Source organism: Hippopotamus amphibius, chromosome 2 (genome assembly GCF_030028045.1).
Source record: "Hippopotamus amphibius kiboko isolate mHipAmp2 chromosome 2, mHipAmp2.hap2, whole genome shotgun sequence".
Taxonomy (NCBI): Eukaryota; Metazoa; Chordata; class Mammalia; order Artiodactyla; family Hippopotamidae; genus Hippopotamus; species Hippopotamus amphibius.
In genome coordinates, this window is record NC_080187.1 from 172,858,596 (window position 1) to 172,874,367 (window position 15,772).

A 15,772-nucleotide genomic window follows, 5' to 3' on the forward strand; every position below is an offset into this window, starting at 1 on the left:
ACTTCCCCAGGGAAGTCTTCCCAACCTCTCATGGGCTACCCTTTTCAGTTATAATTTTTTATTAATTGCCTTAATAAGCTGATTAAACACGAGTCTCCACGTAGAATGTAATTTCCCATGAAGGCAGGGGCCACGTTTCTTCACTATCACAGCCCTAGTGCTTGGCATGCAGTAAGCTCTCAAAACCTGCCCTCGGGAATTCCCTGGCGGTCCAGTGGTTAGGACTCAGCACTCTCACTGCCGGGGCCCCAGGTTAGATACCTGGTCGGGGCACTAAGATTCCATAAGCCGCGTGGCACGGCCGAAATGAAAACAAAAACCTGCCCTTGCCTCCATATGGCAGGTGCTGGCAATCAAGCAATCTCCAGTCAGGGAAAACATGCAGGGTCCTGGGATGGACCAGAACTTTGTAACTACACCCAGGAGTTCCATTCCTTCCTTCCTTCCTTCATTCATGATGACAGATATATTAAGTGCCATTTTGAACTGCTGAAGTCTGGAGTCAGCTCGCACAGCAGGCACTGCTGGTAATGATCTGAACATGTCTGAATACCTCCCTTCTCTCGGCTCAATCAAAAGAAACATTTACTCTACATGAACTAGGTGCCAGACACGCCCCTTATCCTTAAAGAGCTTGTGGTCTAGGAGGAAAGACAGACACGAAACAAGCAACTACAAGTTTATGAGTTTCACAGAGGGGCGTTGGAGTGTGCCATGGAGACACAGAAGAGGGAATGCCAGTCTAGTCCAGGGCTTCAGGGGATGGCTTCCCTGCAGAAAGAACATGTGAGCTGAAGTTGAGTTAGAACAGGCCATAGGGAGCAGTCCAGGCGTAGGCCAAGGTGAACTTCAGGTGACAGGACTATTTCATGGGCGGTAGGGAGCACCCAGTTCAGCCTGATTCTCCTCCTGTGAGTTGGCTTGGCCCATCCACCCCGTATCCATCCTCTCAGGGGGCGCATGCTGCACTAAACGGGAGAGGCAGTGGCCTGTGCGCGGGTACCTCTCAGGGCCCCCTCCTCTGACTCAGGTATCCATGGAGCTGTTGTGAATTCAGCACCACTCTTTTTCTTTTTTCTTTTTTTTAAGATTTTTTTTTTATTTATTCATTTATTTATTTAAAATTTTTGGCATTGGGTCTTCGTAGCTGCACGCAGGCTTTCTCTAGTTGTGGCTACTCTTCATTGCAGTGCACAGGCTTCTCAGTGTGGTGGCTTCTGTTGTTGCTGAGCCTGGGCTCGAGGCATGTGGGCTTCAGTAGTTGCGGCACATGGGCTCAGTAGTTGTAGCTCATGGGCTTAGCTGCTCTGCGGCATGAGGGGTCTTCCCGGAGCAGGGATTGAACCTGTGTCTCCTGCATTGGCAGGCAGATTCTTAACCACTACACCACCAGGGAAGTCCCCTCACCACTCTTGTCGGAGTAATATTAAACACCATCACCACTGGCAGTTTTGACTCATTTCTTTATTAATATAGAAAAGGAGCCCAAGACAGCTGGACCAGTAGTACAAAGCACCAGGAGTTAATAACTATTCTGGTGAAAGGGTTGGCTTTACAAAAGTGAAGGAGTAGGCAGGAGCTGCCCTGGTTCTGGAGCCAGGCCCAGCCTACTGCCCAGAACCTCAGAGCAGCACCTGGAACCACCCCCTGGGAAAGAGTGACAGGTAGGTGGGGGCAGATGAGCTGGAGACCAGAAGGACAGGTGGCAGGGATGGAGGGCCAGGCAGTGAGAACCATCCTGTGGCTGATGAGGACAAGGAACTGCTGGCTAGAGGCTCCCCACCGGACCCTGGGCAGAGGCTCACATGAGCCTCAGCTCCGGGGGCAGGTAGAAAAACCCTGCGGAAACTAGAGAAGATGGGGATCCAGACACGGCTTGGGGTGAAGGGCCTTTCCCTTCTCTCCACCAGGGGCCACCTTTCTCTATATTACAGGTGGGGCCTCAGGGCCCAAGGCACAGAGGGAGACCCAGAGGCCTCCCAGTGAGAGGAAGAGGGGGCAGGAAGGAAGCACTTGAGTGTCCCCAGCTTAGGCAGCCAGGGCTGAGACACAGGGCAGGAGAACAGCACCCCTGTACAATGAGGCTGGAATGTGGGGCCGGGTCGGGCTTATCCTCTGCCAGGACCAGCCCCATGGCAATAGTGCCTGCCTCAAACCTTAGCAGAGTCTGCTGTTAGCACTGGCTCTCAGCAGACCTGGGTGCTAGCCTTAGCTCTCCTGGAACAGAGCTGTCGCACCATGGACCAGCCATGCCCTGCCCTGCCCTGGGCCTCCTCTGTTAATGAGGGCTTTGGATAGGACCTCTCAGGTCACGGGAGGGAGTCTGCAGGTCACGAGGGTTCCAAGACCTGCTCTTGGTACTTAAGTGGGAACCAGTCCCAACCAGACCCTGGACAGAACTGGCACGGGCTGGCAGGCCAGGCATGATGGAGGAGGAAGATGTTCTTGCATGGAACCTACCCCAACACATACTCTAATGCTGGGAAAGGCTGCTGAGAGCTGCTCCTTCGCCCAGGGAAGGCGGCCGCCTTCCCTTTGGCATGGGGGGACGGGGCTTGGTGCGATTCCTTCACAACCACCACCTGGTAACACTTGGCATGGAGAAAATGGGTGGCGCTCTGCAACCCTTTATGTTCTTCCCCGGGGTAGGGAGCTCAAGGCCTCTTGTGGCTTCTGCCTCCAGCCCTTAGCGTGGAGTCAGGAGTGCTCTTCATCTCTGGTCCTGCCCTGGGGACAGCCCGAGACTCTGCCTGGCTGGCATGTTAGTTGGTGAAGAAAGGACAGAGGGGTAAGTAAGGAGACAGGGAGGTGAGAGCGACTCTCTGGCTTTCTCCTTGTCCTCTAGGAAGAGCAGCTCAGTCAACCGAGTCACAGATCTCCTCCACTACTGCGTTGAAGATGTGCGGCTGGTCTGCGTACACGTGGTGCGAGGCGCCCTCGATCTCCTGTGGAGGGAGGACCCCGCCAGGGGCAGGATGGCCCTTTATTCTAGGCACTGGAAAGCTACCGCACCATTTCTTTTTCCCTTAAGCCTGCTTGCCCGTCACCCATGAGCACTTTTTTTATCTGAGACAACAGTCTACCTTTCGCCCCAGATCTTGGCACTTCCCTGTGGGAGCCAGTGAATCCCACTATCCTATCCTTACTTCTCCTGTGGCCCCCGCTTTTATCTTTCCTTCCACGCCAGCCCCTCCACCAACCTGCTCATGTCATCCACACATCTGGTAAACCAGGGCCCATCAGGCACCAGCCTAATTAAGCACACTCATTAGCAAATGAGGGTGAAAGGGGTAAGGAACACCCGGGTGTGGCAGGAGTGTGGCGGGAAGGCTTCGTGGCAGCCTCTGCAGTTTCCGGCTCTGGTTTGGGGTGGGAATTACAGGGGGTGAAGGGACAGCGTGGTCACCACCTGTGCCTGACGACTGGACAAGAAACTGCCTTTTAGATGAACTGAGCTGCACAGAAGTGAGACGCCCCTAATTACGATATTACAGAGAGATAACCCTTTCAAATCCACGGCCGTATCTCAACCTGTCCACTCCTCTTCCCGCCCGACTCTCCCACCACCCTTCGCCACGCCCACTCTCGGCTACTCTGAGTCAAGCAACACGTGCTGGCATGTTGCAGTGTTTCCACCCCAATCCCGCTCCTCCAGCAGCCAACGTACCATGTCTCGCACGTAGGAACCCGGCCGCTGCAGCTTCACCTTTTCCCCCGTGCTGGTGTCTATCCAGGTGTTGGCCCCATAGATCATGGTGATGGGCACATCTTTTCGAATCAAGTGAATTCGCTCTAACATGGGGCGCCGGGCCCAGCCGAAGGACTCCATCATGCTTTTGAATGCCGTCTCCCCACTGAAGAGTCAAAACAGGGTGAGGCAACGGAGACAGTAAAATGTCAATTTGTTGGTCTCAGAGGCTGGAGCGGTATTTCGTCATCTTTGTGTTCCTCTCGGAGCCCAGCACCGGGCTCATTAAGTATCAGGAAGATTAGAAGACACGACTGAATCACAGATGAGTGAGGAGGGACACAGCCCTGAAAACCCCATGGCACTGGGAATTATCCAAGAGCCTGATAACTTACTATTTATTCAACACATATTTATGTGGCATCCCTGAGCTGAGCGTGGGGACATATGAACAAAAGAGATGCAGTGCCTGCCCTCCTGGCGCTCACATTGTCCTCCTGCTTTAGGCACTAAATAATGAATTACATGATTAACTTCAAATTTCCCAAGAATTACGAAAGGGTGGCAGAGTTCTAGGAGAATCCAGACTCGGGACTTGGCTCCCTGGGGCTGAGGGAAAGGGTTGACAGGTTCATCTGGGGTGGGCTCTGAAGGGCAAATACTACAGAAGCACAGAGGGCTTGCGGAGGAGACTGGAATGAAGCGTCCGTCCGGTGAGCCGCGCGGGGGACCAGCCGCTGGTGCTACATGAGAAGCTAGTCTAATCTCCTTTGCTCCTTGGCCGTTTCCTTAGGGAGAGCTGCCGGAGGCCGTGTCACGCGGGGTCTGCAAGGCTGGGGTGGAGGCCGGCTCTCTGGGCTGCTCTGTAGCTTTTGCGGGAAGCAGGAGAGGCTGGGAGACTGCTGCCCCGCAGGCTCGGCCTGCTCAGGGAGGACATCCCCAGTCTCCTTGGCACCCCTGAGATGAAGGGGAGCCCGAGTGCTGCACGGGCCACCAGAAACAGGGCTCTTCCTTAAGACAGTGCAGCACAGTGGAAAAGGCATGGCCTCTGGAGTCAGAGAGACGTGAATTCAAATCCTGGCTATACGTTCTTAGCAAGTCATGTAACTAGAATACACCTTAATTTTCTCATCTACAAATTGGAGAGAAACTACACCCACTTTATTAGGTCATTGTGAGGAAAATGAAGATATATACAAAGCCCCTAAATGTAGGTGAAGCAAAGTAGGTACCCCATCCCCCAAATAGTATTCTTTGGCCAAATTATATGTTTTCCAAGGGAATGGTAAGAGTTACCAGGAGCCCGTCAAAGTTACAACTCAGACAGACTCAGGGGCTTAAAAAATTGAGTGATGGTGTTTGGGGGAAGGGGCTGGTTATCACCAAGTCACCTCTGGGTCTTCCAGGACCTGAATAAGTTGTGAGATTATATACTCTGTGGCTTAGATTGGGAGGCCATTCATTATATGGAACTAAGTCTGGGACTGGGGAATGCTCTGAGGAAGGGGCAAGGGGTGGGCCTGCAGGGCCACAGAGGGTATGAGACTGGCACTGAGCCTAATGGGGCTGAGAGGGGTTGACAGCAGGAAGCAGGGGGCTACCTGATTTGACTGTTGAGCTGAGTTTCTATACTGCTGCTTAAGCAGGGCCCTTCAATCAACTGAGCTCCTGAGGAATGCTGGATGGACAATACCCACACTGCCTGAAAACCGTCTGGGTCTGAGGCTGATGCTCAGACAGTACTGCTGGGATACAAAACCCTAGCTGCTCCACCACTTCAGGCTGAACAGGCCTGAAATGTGGCAAGGCAGTGCTGCTGCTCTGTGGCCTTGGCTCCCCTGAAACGCCTCCCAGCAGCATGGAGTGAGGCCTCCCACAGAGGTGGTGTCTCATGGCATCAGTCACTCACATGGCACTGCCTGAGGGGAAGATTACCTCCCTGAATCTGCCCTGGATGGCAGCTGTCAAGACTGTAGATCACCAAGCTTGTGGGACCTACTGTCTGAGCTGTTATAGATAGAAACTCTTGAGATTCTGGGGACATCTCCAAATCTCCCAAAGATGGGGAAGGCATTCCTATCCCAACAGTAAGTATTTCAAGGTGCACATAATTCAATTTTTAAATGCATAATCTTTCCATCAGCAATTCTATTTGTAGCAATGTAGTCTAGAGATACAGTCACATGTGTGCAGAGGAAGATATGCATGGAGGTTCTCTGAAGCAATGTCACGTGATATCTCAGACTGAAAATAACAAGAAGATTCAGGAATTACAGGTCTGGGACAGGAGAAGACTTCCTTCCTTCTTTCCTTCCTTCCTTCTTTCTTCCTTTCTTTTTTATTTTTTTTCCATTATAAAAATACCATGTTAATATCACTTTTTCAGTTAAAAAAAAAATCTTTGCAAATGTTTTCCAGACTTTTTACCTGTCATGCTAACTGCCTATCTCCAGGGAAGAGTAAGGGTATTTCCCTAGAGACAGGCAGCATGTTTAATTAATCTATTATCTTCTCTATCCCTCTGTGCCTATCCCTGGGGAAATCTCTGGAAATAATCAAGCCTGCTAATGCCTATGTTACCCTAACTGAATGAGAGCTCTGTGGAAGAAGAAATATAGCACAGAATGATCTTGGGACAGTTCTGGAGTTTTCCAGCAGCTGGAATTCTAGCTGCCAACACATCGACCTTGAGGTGCCTCTGGGAGCTGCCCTCACCTGGGATTCTGTGCATTGCAGTGGTAGATATACTCCGATATAGTATCATCGTCAAAGAAGTCTGCAAACTTGCGCTTGAAGTCCGGTCGGAATCGTTGTACCAGGCCGGGCCCTGGGAGGGGACAGAACGTGGAGGGGCTGGTTTGGATGGGAAGGAAAGACTACTGCCTTTGTATGCTTTAACAACTTTAACCAAACATTATTTCTCTCAAGGGTTTGTTTGCTTTGTACACTTAATGTCATAGAGGCAGACTGAGCGTGCGAGTCTTTTGGGAAGCTCCAGGTGACTACAAATGAGAATCAGTTAGTTGCCAAAGAATTTAGACAGTCTAATGTACTGAGGAACCAGATTATTTGCAGCTCATTGAAGTCCCAAGATCTTTTCCTCCAAGGATCACAAGCCCCACAAGAGTCCATGGTTGAGATGCTTTGCTTTTACAGTCTGAGCTATGTTCTCTTTCTCCCCAAAACCCTTTATGGCCTTTTAATCTTCTGAAGGTAGTGGATGAAACCACACCACCTCCCAAGAGCCCTTTCACGTTCCGGCCTGTAATAGAATACAAGTGAAGACGTAAACCTAACACTGGCATCTCAGACTTGGGCACAGTTTTAGAGCAATCTGTTCCCCTCATCTTTCTTTAAATAGTACATACACAAGCAATAAGGCACTTGAAACAGACTGTAAAAATTGGGCCTAATGATCAGCTTCTGACCTCTCTCTTCTGGTCTGCTCTCTCCGTGTGCAAAGCAAGGGGGTGAGAGGGAGGCACAGCCAGGATCCCCTGGGGCCAGGCCCTCCTCCATGGCTGCCAGCCAACCTCCGTGACCATAACAGCGCTGATGCCCATGCAAGGAGTTGGCCAGAAGCAAGTCCAGAAATGGGGAGGGTGGTTAGAGCAGGGCTTCTCCCTGGAGAAGGATTATAGAAGGTCTGCTGGAGTCCCAGTGCTGGGTACCCTAAGAAGGTCAGCCCTCTGCCCATTTAGTATCCTTTGGCATCTGTGTCTCTTGTTTTCCTTTCTTTCTCCCCAAATTCCTACCTTCTGCTCAAATGCTCAATTTTCTCTTTTATCCAGAGCCATTCTGTTTCTCTTAAAGGGCCTAGAGAAACAACTCTTATTCAGCCGTTAGCAATTAACTCATAATTGGTTACTGAATACTACTGTGTACATATAAGCCATCAGTGCAAGACAGACGGCCACCAATCTCTTCCATAAAAGGAATCTGCTTTTTGCTTCATCGGAGTAAAAAGGCTCCCCAGATAGGAAGGGTGCTGGCAGTGTGAGGTCAGAAGGCTGGGGCCTATTGATTCTACTTACTCTGGCTGGCTCTCCCCTCCTTCCCTCTCTTCACTCACAGGATTTGCTGACAGCTGCTAAGTGGTGAAGATGTGGTGTCCGACTGTGGCGGGCCATGGTTTAGAGGGGCTTGCCTGCCACTGTGGGTTATGCTGGAAGCTCTGGTTCTGACCTCTCCTGGCAGCAGGTGCTGGGTGAGCTGCAGGGATGGGATCCAGCTGCGGTGACCACGCTGAAACACCAGCAGGTGGCCATGAACCCACACATGTCGCATAAACTCAGCAGAGGGACTTCCTAGGTGGCGCAGTGGTGGAGAATCTGCCTGCCAATGCAGGGGACAAGGGTTCGAGCCCAGCCCTGGGAAGATTCCACATGCCACGGAGCAACTGGGCCCATGCGCCACAACTATTGAACCTGCGCTCTGGAGCCCGTGAGCCACAACTACTGAGCCCATGTGCCGCAACTACTGAAGCCCACGCGCCTAGGGCCCGTGCTCCACAACGAGAAGCCACTACAATGAGGAGCCTGCGCACCACAATGAAGAGTAGCTCCCGCTCGCAGCAACTAGAGAAAGCCTGTGTGCAGCAACGAAGACCCAACACAGCCAATAAATAAATAAATTAAAAAAAAAAAAACAAAAAAAACTCAGCAGAGGCAGAGTCATCTCACAGCCCCTTTCTGTCTCTCTGGGGCCCAGAGCAGAAGTTCAGCTCCATCTGTCCCTTGCACAGAAAACCTTTTCCATGCACATGAAGGGAACAAAGAACCTTCTGAAACTGCAGACAAAGACATCTGGTCCAGATTAACAGCTTTAAATAACAATGCTAGGCCTAGTCCCACTTTTCATGAACAAGAGGGGAAGGTGAGAGTCAAGGTGCAGTGGGGCTCCTAGAATGGGACAGCCATGGTTTGAAGAGATACTTTCTCCATCTAAGGCTACTCACCCCAGGGCCCAGCTACTCGAAGAACAGCCAGTGGATTGGAACGCCCTAGGACAGAGGCCACAGCCTTGACCCAGGTCGGGGGTGCACGGATCTGATTGGGGTCAGTTGGTCGGAGGGGAAAGCCCCATGGATCCACCAGGATGAGGTGTTTAACTCTAAAGGAGGAAAAAGGAGAAGACAAGTTGGCTTTGCTTGAAGGCACCATAGCCCATAAATTGCCCAGGAGGAGAACTATTGGAAGCAAATACTGGAAGATTCCCAGCAAGGGGAGGAACTGTCTTGATGGAGACACGGTGGGGCGGGGTGGGGGGGCTCTTCCTTACCTGTCAGGGTACTTGATTGAGTAGGAAGTGGCCAGGAATCCTCCCAGACTGTGCCCCAGGAGGATCATACTAGGGATCCCCATGGTCTCCCGCCACGTCTCTATTGAGGTCACAAACTCGTCCTCGGCCCCCTCTGGATCCCTCGGGAACGTTGGCCTCGAGCTTCGCCCAAAGCCGAGCAGATCGAAGGTGTGCAGCGTGCGACGGGCGCTCAGTGAATCCATGTTGAGGATCCAGAGACCCACACCGCCCCCGAAGCCATGCACCATCACCAGGGGGGTGCGGTCCCTGAGCTCGGGGCTCACTGTCACTGTCCAGATCTTGTTCTGGTTTGGGAGGGACACATATCGGGCCAGGAACTTGTTCTGGAGGCCTGGGGAGAGGGGGTCCAGGACAGAGCGATAAGATGGCGTGCTGACAGCATCATCCTTTCGCCCGGACTCCCACTCTTCAGCTCTCTCTCATCCCCAAACCCTTCCTGACCTCCCTTGCTTTCTTTTCTGACCATACATCCAAGTACAATTTGTAGACCATCTAGTCTGCAGGTAATAAGAGGGGTCATTACATTCCTTGAGGCTCTTAGGGTCCCTTGGGGTCCAGGGTGGCAGTGACCCCACTGACCCCACAGAGCTTCAGCATCTATCACTCTTGTACCTGTATATGCTTGGGGCTTCACCCATGGACAGAAGTGTCCTCACTAAGGGCATCTGGGAGGGTCGAGCCAGGTCCCTCTTAGGGACAGACCAAGGTGGGCAGTGCTTGCTCTGCTGGCGTGAAGGCCGTCACATGACAGAGCTGCCTGGGGGAAGTCACCTGGAACCCAGATAGCTTGAAAAGCTTGAAAGCTGTGGCTGTTCTGTGGCGGTACTTACTCAAGCCCATGAGAGAGAGGGTAGCCATGGCTGGGGCAGTGGGTACAGGGCAGGGAAGATCATATGAAGAACAAGGCGAAATGTGGCCCAAGTGTCTTGTTCAAGTCGGCGGCTGCTGATGCTCCTGGGATGCCCTGTCCCAACAGAACCCTGCCCACCAGAGCTGTCTGTGGGAATGCCCAGCTACTCTGGTAACTGATAAGGCGGGGGTGGGGGTGGGGTGGCTAAGTGGGCAGAACACAAGGAATAGTAATACCAGAGAATATAGGACTGCTGGTCCTTGGGTAGGAAGATGGTATACCCAAGAAGTGCTTGTGTTTTTGATGAGAAAGGGAGAGACAGAAAAAGAAAAGAACAGGAGAAGGAAGAAGCGAAGGAGAGAATGTGTATATGTGTACATGCTGTGTGTTAATAGCTGGTACCGGGTTTGAGGTGAAGTTGTGGGATGTGGCAGAAACCAGCATGATGGGCAGGGAGCGAGATGTCAAGGAACCACTATCATGGAACGTGTGTCCTCTGGGCAGGTCTCTTCCCGCCAATCACGAACTTCCCTTCCTCCTACTCCAGGCACTGTCATCCAGGAATCAGTGGGCTCAGTGTGCCGGGCTCTGGGAACACCCCGTATCCTGGGCCTCCTGAGGGAGGTGGGACAAGGGTCCCTTCTACTTACACTGGAGGATCCTGGCTTCCACATTTTTCAGCTGAGACATGGAAGTCGGGCGCCAAGTGGGCAGCCAGCTGCTCAGCCAGCCTTGAGGCCTGGGACAGGGAGACACAGAGACACTCACTGGCAAAGCTGGAAACATTGATGCTCTCAGCCTTGCAGGCAGTTACCAAAGAGTGAGCGGGGGGCAGGGTGTTTCCCAGGCTCAGGAAACCTGCCCCTGTGGTAATCAGCAATGCCCTGGCTGCCTGATAGACTGTTACTCTTCTCTGGTACATGGTTATTAACAACAGCATGCCCTTTGTTTCAATAGATACTCAGAATACCATGTGCATGACACTTTACAGTTTACAAAGCCCTTGCACATTTTTTATCTCATTTGAGCTTTACAACTCCCCTTTGTTACCGGTTATTATAATGTTCAAGGAGGTTACAAGGGGAAAAAAGCCAACTTTTAACTAATGTTTCAGTTCTCCTTTGCCATCCCTAGGACTGTATGTTCCTTTAGAGTAGGATAAATTCCCATGCCACCTGCCTTCCTGGCAGGGCACCAGGGTTTATGTGTGCCCTCTTCCAAGCCCCTGGAAGTACAGAGCACTGTGTCAGTGCCCAGTTGGGCTCTCAGACAATCAATCAGTCCAGCCTTGAATGACGTGATGGGATAAGCAGGGAGAAGGAGGAGGGAGTTGTGGGTTCAAGTCCTTATGTGATTCCCTGATAGGACACAGGTAGCCTTTGGCCTTTTTTCCAGATTATAAAATGAGTAGAAAGTCACACATGTTGTCACCTCCAATGGCATGCAGTAAAACAGATAAAATAACCTATCTTGCTTTCTACTTTATAGCCAGGGGACTTTAGGTCATTGCAGGGTAGAGCGTGAAATTACCAGCTGTGGAATGATTTTTAAAAACCCTGAATCTAAGTCACAGTAATATCATTTATGAGCAGAATGGTGTTGCCTGTTGAATAACCTGTCTTTGAGCATCTAGGTAGATGCTCAAAGACAGGGACCTCATAAGGTGCCCGGAACAAAACAGATGCTCACTGAATGAGCTTTTATTATTCCTTTCCATCCCATATGGTCTTTCTCTTTTCTTGAACTCTGCCTGGATGAACCAGATTTCAGGATGGACACCACCAGCTACAGGAAGGGCCTGTAAACATCAGAAGAGTCAAGCAGGGGCATCCTGTGGGAGAGCGAGGGGAACTATTACCAACCTCCCCCCTCCCCCACCACATACACATTGGGCATCTTGCTATATCATTTGAAGAGCAGAATTTTAGATTAGAATAGTTCCTTATAAATCTGGTCCAGCCTCTTAATTTTACAGATAAGCAAAGTGATGCCCATAGAGGTTACACAGTTAGTTAGAAAAAGAAGCAGAAGTAGAACCTGGATCTCAGATCCAGATCTCCCCTTATTTTTTCAAGGCCATATATGAATACTCACAGTATACAACCGCAGTTTCACACTGGTCTGTTTCCTGAAAGGAGGTATGACCTAAAGCCAGAGGCCAAAGTTCTAATCCTGGCATCGTCACTCCCCAGCAACGTGCCTTGGAGCACATTATCTAGCCTTTCTCTGTCACAGTTTCCTCATCTTTAAAAGGGAGGTAATAATTGTATCTACCTCATAGGGTTGTTATAAGGATCAAATGAATTAATGCACAGATAATGCCGAGCCCAAGATAAACTCCCAATAAATGTTCTTTTCCCCAGCTAAATCATAAGCTATCTATATTCCCAGTGTTTTGCAAGTAGCAAATCTCAGTGACTGAGGTTTGAAAGAAATATTGAGGTTGCAGCTGAAACTGGTCCATCACTGGCTTTAGCCGGATGAGAGCTGTCAGTCTCAGCCAATCCAACCCTACCAAGACTCAGAACCCTCCGAATAATCCACTGGAATTCCTTATAGGCTTGAAGCACGGGTACCAAGGCCACAGAATGTTTGCAGTCTTAAGAGACAAACTTTCTCTCCACCCCACAGAGACTGTGACAAGTCAGAGCATGTCATCTGGACCCCACATTGCCTTATATCTTCCCAAAGCAGTACCCAAGGGACAGCATCATGGGCTGCTCTGCAGATATTCTTCAGGGAGATCTTTGCCTCTCCACCAAAAATGCTACTGGTGAAGCACTGGAAATAATGCCCGGCATGCTCTCTGTTCAATACCACTGGAGAGATGAGAGCTGGGGTGGGGAATGGAGGAAAGAAGCAGAGCAGCCACTTAGTCATGAGTTTAGCCTGGCTGGGGTGGTCTCTTCCCTCTAGGGTGCCTTTACCCTGATGGTGAGTGAGGCAGAAGGGGTTCTGTGCTGGGTGAGAAGTCTGTTCCAGACCTCTGTGATCTTGAGGTCTCCTAACTTCTTTGGGCACTGGATTCTTCATTTGTAAAAAGGAACTGAACTACCTGAATCTCTACCAACTCTAATATTCTGTGTTTCCCTAAGTCATCGTAGCTATTGTAAATCTCCTCTTGGAAGCATCATTTTGGAAAGCACCACTTTCCTGGGCAGTTCCTTCAAGCCCAGGAAGCTATTATTGTCATAACGTTAATTAGTTTTGCAAGCAGCTCTGAAAAGGGGGAACACGGGATCCAGGAAAGGCCCAGTTCGGTGAAACCTCGGCTTGGCTAGAAGCTGAGTCATTCTCCTAGCAACTTTTCCTTGCTTCTACCAGACTGTGAACTGCTTGTCACACCACCTACAAGGTGGCATCCCAAACTTGATGTCCTTGAGACGGCGGTAACAAATTCTAAAAGCTCTTAATTCTGAAATCGTACCATTAAAGATATTGTTATGATGATTAAAAATTATCAACTAGGGCTGCCGGCGACTACGCGTCTCGGTGGACAAGAGCTAAAGAAACTTGCAAGCCTCTTAACCCAGACCAATCCCAGCGCGGTGGGGCCCGCTCTTCGCTTCCCATGCCTTCTCCATGCCGGGCTAAGCGAGGCTCTTTCCACACCCCCGACTCCCGTCCTGGAGCAAACCCAGACGGGCAGACCTGGCTGCTACCCCTGCACCCGCGTGCACACGCTTGCTTTGGGGGCTCTGAAACATCACCACTAACTCTAACCGCAGGGTATAGCGACGAGAGGGGAGCGAGGAACGACTGCGAAGACTAAAGTGGAAAGTCAGAATCGCTGGGCTGCAGGCGAGCGCTATCTTCCATCGCTCCCCTGGCTCTGCCGCCGCATCTTCTGGGCAAAAGCAAAGCAAGCAAACGCAACCCCCAGCCCTCCCCTGAGGCCGACCTGAAAACGGAAAAGCGGGAAGGGTGTCTAAAACTGTTCCTCAGCCACAGACAGTCCCAGGTTCATGGCCCAGAGAGAAACAGAGATAGAGAAAGAGACAGGATTAACTCACTGCTGCTCCAGATCATCGGCCATAGTAAACATGCCCTGCTGGATCGAGCTGAGCCAGCCCATCCCTCTGCCTGACGCCAGCACCAGCTGACCCAGAAAAGGGTCGGATAACAAAGTGGGGCGTGGCCAGCGCCGCGGGCGGGGAGGCGGGGCCCCAGGACTCGGGCTGCGGCTCTGAATCCAGCAGGCTGGACCAGTCGGTGTGTGTGAGGCACTCACAAAATAGGACAGTAATCCTGGTCGCACGTTTGGGGACAGTGAGAGAGAGAAGTTGTACCGAAACTACCGAGTCCCTCACAGAAGCTCCGTCAAACCTCCACTCCCTGGCAATTAAAAAGTGACTGAATAATAGGGTTGTACATTGTAAAAAAAAAAAAACAAAAAAAGTAAACTACCCCCGCACGCTCCCACACGCCCTTTGGGCTTCCCTATTGTAGCTGTCCCATCCCCTCAAGTCCTCCCCTAGTGTTCCTTCTAATCAGATGCTTAAGGTATTTGTGGAGACACTACCACTGGTTGAACGCCCCTCCAAAGGGCCTGGGAACCTGTGACCAAAGTAGACCACCAAATTTTGCAAATAAAAACCAGGACGCCTAGTGAAAGTTGAATTTCAGATAAACAGCAAATACTTTTTAGAGTCACCATGTCCCGTGCAATATTTGGGACATAAATGGGCATCCTGTATTTTATCTGGCTACCCTAAACCTAAGTGACACATGCCAAGATGAGCCTTTCTCTGCTCTGGGGATGTCTTTGGCCTCAATCTGGTTTCCAGGGACAAGATGGCTCAACCTCAGGTCTCCATTTGTTTGGAGGACCCCTGCCTCTCCTTCCCTGGGGAGGGGCAGTTGAAGGACTAACCTATAAAGCTGGGTCAGCCTTAGGTGGCTGGAATGGGGGGTAGGGAGAGGGCGCTCCTGATTGGCTTGCTCAGCAGAGAAGCCAAATCTTAAGGCTGGTTACAGAACTTATCTGAACTGGCAAACAGGGCCTGATGTCTCTGGAGTGGTTATCCTCTTGATTAGGTTAAAACCAGACTAGAGATGGTGGATGGTGGGCGGGAGAATGCTGGTGGTAGGGGTTTGTCAAGGTGGTTTTTTTGTTTGTTTTTTTAGCCTACCTGCTGGACTCAGGAGATTCTGAGATTTCTTTCTTGTGACACAGTATTAAACGGATCTGATTATCATTATAAGGACTTGAAGTTTAAAAGAATGGGCGTTTATACATAGAGCTTAGGGGTCTAGGAATTGCAAGATGTGGGGCAAAGTCGTACAAATAGCGGAGGATCTGTCTCACATTCATTCTTACAACAAAGGTGCATTACAGTCATCTGGCTGACTTGTTAAAAATTCAGGTTTCCAAATCCCTACCCTCTGAGATTCTAATTCATTTGGTTTGGTTTGATGCTAAAAGCTGCATTTTTAGGAAGCACTTCATATTCTGAAGTTCAGTGAGACTCACTGGAAATTAGAGGCATAATTTCTGGGGTCAGAATTCTGGGTGCAGGTAATTTTGGCTTTGCCACTTATTTAATGCATATTGTGGGTAAGTAGCATCTCTTAATATTCCTCCTCTGTCTTATATCTTATTGTAAGGATTAACCAAGATAATTCAAATAAACATTTAGTACATTTGTTTATGCTAAAAGTTACTATTATTATTATTATTATATACATACCTATTCAAAGCCAAGCATTATGTTAGGCACTAAGAATAACCATTATCAAAAGTAAAGAAACATGGGGAATTCCCTGGCAGTCCAGTGGTTAGGCCTCTGAGCTTTCACTGTGGAGGGCCCGGGTTCAATCCCTGGTCAGGGAACTATGATCCCACAAGCTGTGCAGTGTGGCCAAAAAGAAAGAAAGAAAGAGAAAGAAAGAAAGAGAAAGAAAGAAAGAAA

The 15,772-nt window shown here is 50.3% G+C and overlaps 1 protein-coding gene across 9 annotated transcripts in view; it reads right to left on the reverse strand.

Moving 5' to 3' along the window:
* Positions 1-13,977, reverse strand: part of ABHD4 (abhydrolase domain containing 4, N-acyl phospholipase B) — a 34,977-nt gene extending 21,000 nt beyond the window's left edge. For 2 of the 9 annotated variants that reach the window (XM_057721393.1, XM_057721395.1), the window contains exons 1-6: positions 13,874-13,971; positions 10,511-10,599; positions 8,969-9,341; positions 8,646-8,800; positions 6,404-6,515; positions 3,668-3,854 (exon numbers count right to left, since the gene is read on the reverse strand). In XM_057721393.1, the coding sequence (XP_057577376.1) occupies positions 3,668-3,854; positions 6,404-6,515; positions 8,646-8,800; positions 8,969-9,341; positions 10,511-10,599; positions 13,874-13,935 (978 nt within the window). In that variant the 5' untranslated portion in view covers positions 13,936-13,971. The other 7 variants (XM_057721399.1, XM_057721392.1, XM_057721397.1 and 4 more) reach the window with 7 other exon arrangements.
* Between the last annotated feature and the right edge of the window lie 1,795 nt (positions 13,978-15,772).